We start from the raw sequence: 8,739 nt of genomic DNA, 5'->3' as shown, positions 1-8,739 counted from the left end.
ATTTCATTCTTTTCTATGGCTGCATGGTATTCCATGGCGTACATGTATTACATTTTCCGTATAGGATCCACCATTGATGGGCACATTAGGTTAATTCCATGTCTTTGCTATCATGAATAGCACAGCAATGAACATACAAGTGTATATGTCTTTTGGGTATAATTATCTGTTTTCCTTTGGGTATATACCCCGTAATGGGATTGTTGAATCGAATGGTAGCTCTGTTTTGAGTTCTTTGAGATATTTCCAAATTGCTTTCCACAGTGACTGAACTAATTTACATTCCCACCAACAGTATGTAAGTATTCCCTTTTCTCCGCAGCTTTGTCAGCATCTGTTTGTTGGTTGTTGTTGTTTTTTGACTTTTTAATAATAGGCATTCTGACTGGTGTGAGGTGGTATCTCCTCGTGGTTTTGATTTGCATTTCTCTGATGATTAGTGATATTGAGCATTTTTTCATGTTTCTTGGCTGCTTGCATATCTTCTTTTGAGAAGTGTCTGTTTGTGTCCTTCACCCATTTTTTTATGGGGTTATTTGTTTTTTGCTTGTTGGTTTAAGTTCCTTGTAGATTCCGGATACTAGATCATTTTTGGGTACTTAATTTGCAAATATTTTCTCCCATTCTGTAGATTATCTGTTTACTCTGTTGATAGTTTCTTTTGCCATGCAGAAGTTATTTAGTTTAATTAGGTCCCACATGTCAATTTCTGTTTTTGTTGCTATTGGATTGGGGGACTTAGCCAAAGATTCTTTGCCAAAGCTGATGTTGAGAAGGTTTTCTTCTAGGATTTTTATAGTTTGAGGTCTTACATTTAAATCTTTAATTCACGTTGAGTTAATTTTTGTATATGGTTAAAGGTAACAGTCCAGTTTCTTTCTTCCGTGTATGGCTAGCCAATTATTCCAGCACCATTTATTGAGTAGCGAGTCCTTTCCCCATTGCTTGTTTTGTCAGCCTTGCCAAAGATAAGATGGTTGTGGGTGTGTGTCTTTATTTTTGAGGTTTCTATTCTGTTCTTTTAGTCTTTGTGTCTGTTTTTGTACCAGTACCTTGCCGTTTTGGTTACTGTAACCTTACAGTACAGTTTGAAATTGGGTAGTGTGATGCCTCCAGCTTTGTTCTTCTTGCTTAGGATTGTTTTGCCTATTCAGGCTCTTTTTTGGCTCCATATGAATTTTAGAATAGTTTTTCTAATTCTGTGAAGAATGACCTCAGTAGTTTGATGGGAACAGCAGTGAATCTCTAAATTGCTTTGAGCAGTATGGCCATTTTAACAATATTGATTTTTCCAATCCATGCACCTAGAATGTCTTTCTGTTTATTTGTGTTATATCTGAGTTCTTTCAGCAGTGTTTTGTAGTTATTGTAGAGATCTTCCACCTCCTTGGTTAGCTATATTCCTAGGTATTTTTGTGTGTGTGTGACTATTGTAAATGGGATCGTGCTCCTGATTGGACTCTCAGCCTGGATGTTATTGGTGTATAGAAATGCTACTGATTTTTGTACATTGATTTTGTGTCCTAAAACATTGCTAAAATTATTTTTCAATTCTAGTAGCTTTTAGTCAGAGTCTTAACAGGTTTCTAGGCATGAAATCATGTCTTCAGCAAAGACAGATAGTTTGACTTCATTTCTTATTTGTATGTTTTTTATTTCATTCTCTTCCCTGATTGTTCTGGCTAGGACTTTAGGTACTACACTGAATAGGGTTGGTGAGAGTGGGCATCCTTTTCTAGTTCCAGTTCTCAAGTGGAATGGTTCTAACTTTTGCCCATTCAGTATGATGTTGGCTATGGGTTTGTCATAGATAGCTCATTTTGAAGTATGTTCCTTTGATGCCTAGTTTTCAAAGGGTTTTTATCATGAAATGATGCTGGATTTTATCTAAAGCTTCTTCTGCATTTATTGAGATGATAGTATGTTTTCTGTTTTAATTCTGTTTATGTGGTGAATCACATCTCTCCATGAGCATATGTCAAACCGGCCTTGCATCTCAGGAATAAGGCCTACTTGATCATAGTGTATTAACTTTTGGTTGTGCTGCCGGATTTGATTTGCTAATATTTTGTTGAGGATTTTTACATCTATGTTCATCAGAGATATTGGCCTGAAGCTTCCTTTTTTGTTGTGTCACTGCCAGATTTTTGCAGTATTAAGCTGATGCTGGTCTCATAGAATGAGTTAGGTAGTTCTTCTCAATTTTTTGGAATAGTTGCAGTAGGATAGATACTAGTTCTTCTTTATGCATCTGGTAGAACTTGGGTGTGAATCCATCTGATCCAGGCATTTTGTGATTGGTAGGTTTGTTTTCTCTGATTCAATTTCATAGATCAATATTGGTCAGCTCAGGGTTTTAATGTCTTCCTGATTCCATCTTGGGAGATTATGTGTTTCCAGGAATTTATCCATTTCCTCTGGGGGTTCTAGTTTGTGTGCACAGAATTGTTCATGGTATTCTCTGAGGATCTTTTGTATTTCTGTGGGATCAGTTGCAATGTCATTTTTGTCATTTCTGATTATATTTATTTAGATCTTCTCTCTCTTTTTTTTTTTTTACTTTGTTAGTCTTTTTTTTCCCCTTCATTTCTTCTTAAAAAATGGGATACATGTGCAGAATGTGCAGGTTTGTTACATAGGTATACGTGTGCCATGGTGGTTTGCTGCACCTATTGACTCGCCCTCTAAGTTCTCTCCCCTCACCCACTACCTGCTAACAGGCCCTGGTATGTGTCATTCCCCTCTCTGCATCCATGTGTTCTCAATGTTTAACTCTGAATTATGAGTGAGAACATGTGACATTTGGTTTTCTGTTCCCGTATTAGTTTGCTGAGGATCATGGCTTCCAGCTTCATCCATGTCCCTGCAAAGGACATGATCTCATTCCTTTTTATGGCTGCATAGTATTCCATGGTGTATATGTAACACATTTTCTTTATCCAGTCTATCATTGATGGGCATTTGGATTGGTTTCATGTCTTTGCTATTGTAAATAGTGCTGCAATAAACATACTGTGCATGTGTCTTTATAGTAGAAAGATTTATATTTCTTTAGGTATATACCCAGTAATGGGATTGCTGAGTCATATGGTATTTCTGGTTCTAGATCCTTAAGGAATTGCCATACTGTCTTCCACAATGGTTGAACTAATTTACATTCCCACCAACAGTGTAAAAACTTTCCTACTTCTCTGTAGCCTTACCAGCCATCTATTGTTTCCTAACTTCTTAATAATCGCCATTCTGACTGCTGTGAGATGGTATCTCATTGTGGTTTTGATTTGCATTTCTATGATCATCAGTGACGTTGAACTTTTTTTCGTATGTTTGTTGGTCATGTAAATGCCTTCTTTTGAGGAGTGACTCTTCATATCATTTGCCCACTTTTTGATGGGGTTGTTTGTTTTTTTTCTGGTAAACATATTTAAGTTCCTTGTAAATTCTGGATATCAGACTAAAAATTTTCTCCCATTCTGTAGGTTGCCTGTTCACTCTGATGATAGTTTCTTTTGCTGTGCCCAGAAGCTCTTTAGTTTAATTAGATCCCATTTGTCAATTTTGGCTTTTGTTGCAATTGCTTTTGGTGATTTCATCATAAAATTTTTGTCCATGCCTATGTCTTGAATAGTATTGCCTGAAAATTTCTTTCTTTGTTGTGTTCTGCCAGGTTTTAGTATCAGGATGGTGTTGGCCTCATAAAATGAGTTAGGGGATAAGTAAACACTCTGCCCGGCGCAGACATGGCCTCTTCCTCTTTTTGAGGCGGTGTCTGCAGCAGCGCCTCAGAGTGGTTCCGGTCGTCTCTTCTCAAGTCGGCTGCGCGGACTGAGAGTCGCCGCCGCCTGTCGGGCCCGGCGTCCGGTAGGTCCAGTGCGTGCGCTCGCCCGCCTGCCGCGGAGGGCCCGAGCCGCAGGGGAAGCGGCGCTGGCCGGGCGGGTCGCGGTGCCCCGAGCGCAGGGGGAGACAAAGGGGACCGGCTCCTCTCTAGGCGCCAAGATGTGGATCCAGGTTCGCACCATTGATGGCTCCAAGACGTGCACCATTGAGGACGTGTCTCGCAAAGCCACGATTGAGGAGCTGCGCGAGCGGGTGTGGGCGCTGTTCGACGTGCGACCAGAATGCCAGCGCCTCTTTTACCGGGGCAAGCAGGTAAATGAATTGGTGGATGCCAGAGATGTCGGCCTTGGTGCTTGGTTTGAAGCACACATACATAGTGTTACTAGAACTTCTGATGGACAGTCACGTGGCAAAACTCCACTGAAGAATGGCAGTTCTTGTAAAAGGACTAATGGAAATATAAAGCATAAATCCAAAGAGAACACAAATAAATTGGACAGTGTACCCTCTACGTCTAATTCAGACTCTGTTGCTGCTGATGAAGACGTTATTTACCATATCCAGTATGATGAACGGGGTCTCGCTCTGTCGCACAGGCTGGATAGCAGTAGCACGATCCTGCCTCGCTGCAACCTCCACCTCCTGGATTCAAGCAGTTCTTCTGCCTCAGCCACCGGAGTAGCTGGGACTACAGGTGCACCCCACCATGCCCATTTCATTTTTTGTTCAAAACCAGGCTGGTTTTGAACTCCTGAGCTCAGGCAATCTGCTTGCCCCGGTCTCCCAAAGTGCTGGGATTACAGGTGTGAGCCACCGCATCCAGAGAATTTTTTTTTTTTTTTTTTTTTTTTTTTTTTTTTTTTTTTTTTTTTTTTTTTTTTAATGATTAGAAATCTTTTATCCTCACTGGTAGGAATGGATAACAGGTTGAAAGAACAAATGCATTCTGCTGTTGATAGGCATTTTGGGGCTGTTAGAAACAATGCTGCCATCATTGATGTTCTTGTACCTATACCTATATCCTGGCACTTGTGTGCATTAGTTTCTGTAGAGTGTATCATGCCTAGGATTAAAATTACTAGGTTGTAGAATCTGCATCTTCAACTTGAGTAGGTAGAACCAAGTGTCTGTACCAGATTACAGTTCTGCAACAGTATGAGAGTTCCTGTTCTGTTTTCTCATCCATGCTTAGTTTTTTCAGACTTCAGTTTCCACTAATCAGGTGGGTATGTAATAGTATCTCATTTTGGCTTTGATTTGCAATTCTCTAACTCCTAATGGGGTTGAGAGCCTTTTCGTATTTTTATTGACAAATTGGATATATCTTTTGTGAGGACCTGTTCCAATTTGCTGACTTTTTTTGTTAATTAAATAAAGTTATTCATTTTTAGGAGTTCTAATTATGGAGACTAGGCCATTTCAGTTATATGTGGCAGAAATACCTTTTCTAATTCTGTGGCTTGTCTTTTTCTCCTTATGATGTTTGAATAGTAGTTTTCTTAATTTTAATGCAGTTGAGGTTATCAGAGTTCAAGAAAGTTTTTTTCTTTATGCTTGTACTTTCTGTGTCTTTCTTAAAGATACTCTTTTATTACCTTCTAAAAGATTTGTGGTTTTGCCTTTCTTTAGATCTTTAATTGACTTGGAGTAGATTTTTGTGTACAGTGTGAGGTAAGGGTCTAATTTAACTCAATACATACGAGTAAACATTTTTCCTAGCACTGTTTATTGAAAAGCCAATTTCCCTCCCATTGATCTTCAGTATCACCTCTATCATATCAAGAATCTTATATTTGATGAATGCTTCTGACTTGTCTATTCTGTACCATGGGTATGTTTTTTGTGTATCCTTATATCACTTCTACGCTTCCATAATACAACAGAGCACATGATCCTTCCTTGTTCTTCAAGTAGGTTTTGTATGTTCTTAGCTCTGTGTACTTCCATTTGAATTTTCCAGTCATCTTTTCTCTTTCTGGTATATAGGAATACAAGTATCCTTTGATCTTGGATTCAGTAGCTTTATTAGATTTACTAATTTTAATTTACATGTAGATTGTTTCAAAATGTTTACAATTATAATCATCTGTGAATTCTGAGATTTTTGTCTTTTTCTTTACTTTTGATTTCTTCCTCTTGTCCTTATTTACCATTTGGGCCTGAATTACATTGTTGAGAAGAAGTAGTGATAACAGGCATCTTTTTCCCCTGCTTTCCAAGAGAAAACATACAAAATTTCATCCATAACTATAATGTTTGATATAGGTATTTTGTGGATATGCTCTCCTAGATTTGGTTTGACGGTGTTTTGTGTAGGGTTTTTGCATTGTATTAGTGCGTGAAATTTGCATGTTTATTTTCCTATCTCACTGTCCTTCGCAGATTTATACTAGTTTCACGAAATAATTTGGAATCTTCTTTTTCTTATGGTAGAGTTTTGTGTCCTTGTCTTGAATGTTTGGTAGAACTTCTCAATAAAGTCATCTGGGGTTGAGTTTTCTTTGTGGGATGGTTCTTTTATGGTTGATTCGGTTTCTGTAATGATCAGAGGACTATTCATGTTTTCTATTTCTGGAACTAGAATTTAATTTTCTAGGAATTTATCCATTGCATCTAAATTTTAAAATCTATTATCATAAATTTGTTCGGTAACTACATCTTTTTAATGTGTTAATCTGTTATGATGTTTTTTATTTCCAAATTTAGTTTGTGACTTCTTGACCATTCTCACCAGAGGTCTATCAGTTTTGTTAGACTTACAAAGAACTAATCTTCAGCTTTGATCCTCTCTATTGTGTTGAAGGTGCAAAGGAAGAAGCAAACAGAGGATGTGATTTTTAATCTGCCTTGGATATTTGATAAGGGAACTTGGAGTTAAAGTTCATGCTTGTTTCTGTTTTTAATTTGTGAGTGCCAAAAAGTGCATATGCTTGAACTAATTCTAGTCATCAAATTCTATTTTCATGTTGTCATTTTCTGTTTATTTTAGCTTTGAAAAAAATTGAAAACAAGTTTGGAATTCAAAAACATTTTAAAAAATAATTTATTCACTTACTATTGTAATACAATATTTAGTACCATGTGAACTTATGCTGATTTAGATATTCATAAGTAAAGTAGTATTTGAATCCTATAGCAAGAAAATTAATTTACCTTACTGAAACTACAGATAAAGGCCAAGCATGGTGGCTTGCGCCTATAATCCTAGCACTTTGGGAGGCCGAGGCGGGTGGATCAGTTGAGGTCAGGAGTTCAAGACCAGCCTGGCCAACAGGGTGAAACCCCATCTCTACTAAAAATATAAAAATTAGGGCCAGGTGCTGTGGCTCGCGCCTGTAATCCCAGCGCTTTGGGAGGCCAAGGCGGGCAGATCACCTGAGGTCAGGAGTTCTAGACCAGTCTAGGCAACTTGATAAAATGCCATCTCTACTAAAAATACAAAAAAAGTTAGCTGGGAATGCTGGTGCACCCCTGTAATTCCAAGTCCTTGGGAGGCTGAGGCAGGATAATCGCTTTAACCCAGGAAAAGGTTGTAGTGAGCAGAGATCACACCACTGTACTCCAGCCTGGACAACAGAGTGAGACTCCGTCTCAAAAAAAAAAAAGAGAAAAGGGCTGGGTGTGTTGGCTCACTCCTATAATCCCAGCACTTTGGGAGGCCGAGGCGGGAGGATCACGAGGTCAGGAGATCAAAATCATCCTGGCTAACAGGTGAAACCCCGTCTCTACTAAAAATACAAAAGAAAAATTAGCCAGGCGTGGTGGCGGGCACCTGTGGTCCCAGCTACTCGGGAGGCTGAGGCAAGAGAATGGCGTGAACCCAGGAGTTGGAGCTTGCAGTGAGGGGAGATCACGCCACGGCACTCCAGCCTGGGCGACTGAGCGAGACTCCGTCTCGGAAAAAAAAAAGAAAAATCTACAGATACATTTTAGGTTTGGTGTCATTTTTATGGAGTTTATTTACTAAATTTTTTTCATACTTAAGAAATTTCTATAGTGATATACTTACTAAGCCTTTCTTACAGGATACATACTTAATATGCATATCAAGTTATAAGTCACAGGTCACTGTGCTTCGGCCATGCTGGCCTCGGTGTGTTGCTCGGTCACGCAAACATGCTCCTGCCTTGGGGCCTTTGTACTTGATGTTCTCCCCTATGCAGATAATGATTTGGCTTACTCTGTCTCTTATTTCAGTTCTCTGCTCAAAAGTATCTTCAGAGTGACCTTTCTTGCTCACCCTTTTTAAAATCACATACATACCAGACATAAGCTATTTAAATTCTCCCTTACTCTGAGTTTTTCTGAATTCTTTATTTTATTTATGACCCCACATGTATAGTTTCCTATTGCTGCTACAACAAATTACCACAAACATAGTATCTTAAACAATAAATCATAGTACAGTTTGGAGGTTAGCAATCTTAAATGGATTTGGATTTCAGTAGGCAAAAATCATTGTCAGTAGGGATATATTCATTTTTGTGGACTCTAAGGGAGAACCCATTTTCTTGCCTTTTCCATATTTCAGAGGCCTCCCACATGCCTTTGCTTATTACCTGTTCTCTCCACCTTCAAAGCCAACAGTGTTGCATCTCTTTTACAATTCTTTTTGTGGATGCATCCCCTTCATATTCTCTCCTCTGCCTCCCCTTCCCCTGTGATTATATTGGGTCTGCATGGATAATCTTCCCATTTCAAGGTTTTTAATGTGCAAAGTCCTTTTTGCCATATGAGGTAACATATTTATAGGTTCCTGGAATTAGGACATGAACCTCTTTGGGGCCCATTGTTCTGCCTGTCACACCACTGGAATGTTAATGCTTTGTTTTTGTTTGCTGTTGTGTGCCAGGCCCTGTTCTAGGCACTAGTTATAGTAGATTTTCAGTACGGTATTTCATA

At 38.8% G+C, this 8,739-nt stretch overlaps 1 protein-coding gene across 1 annotated transcript in view; it reads left to right on the top strand.

Moving 5' to 3' along the window:
• The first annotated feature begins 3,993 nt into the window (after positions 1-3,993).
• Positions 3,994-8,739, top strand: part of LOC115898648 (E3 ubiquitin-protein ligase UHRF2-like) — a 56,071-nt gene continuing 51,325 nt past the window's right edge. Inside the window, exon 1 of the mRNA XM_030933670.1 lies at positions 3,994-4,414. Coding sequence (XP_030789530.1) covers positions 3,997-4,414 — 418 coding nt within the window. The 5' untranslated portion in view covers positions 3,994-3,996. The remainder of the gene's footprint in view (positions 4,415-8,739) is intronic.

The sequence above is a fragment of the Rhinopithecus roxellana genome, chromosome 7 (genome assembly GCF_007565055.1).
Source record: "Rhinopithecus roxellana isolate Shanxi Qingling chromosome 7, ASM756505v1, whole genome shotgun sequence".
NCBI classification, from domain to species: Eukaryota; Metazoa; Chordata; class Mammalia; order Primates; family Cercopithecidae; genus Rhinopithecus; species Rhinopithecus roxellana.
Note: the sequence above shows the minus strand (reverse complement) of the source record. Positions and strands in the feature narration are given on the sequence as shown.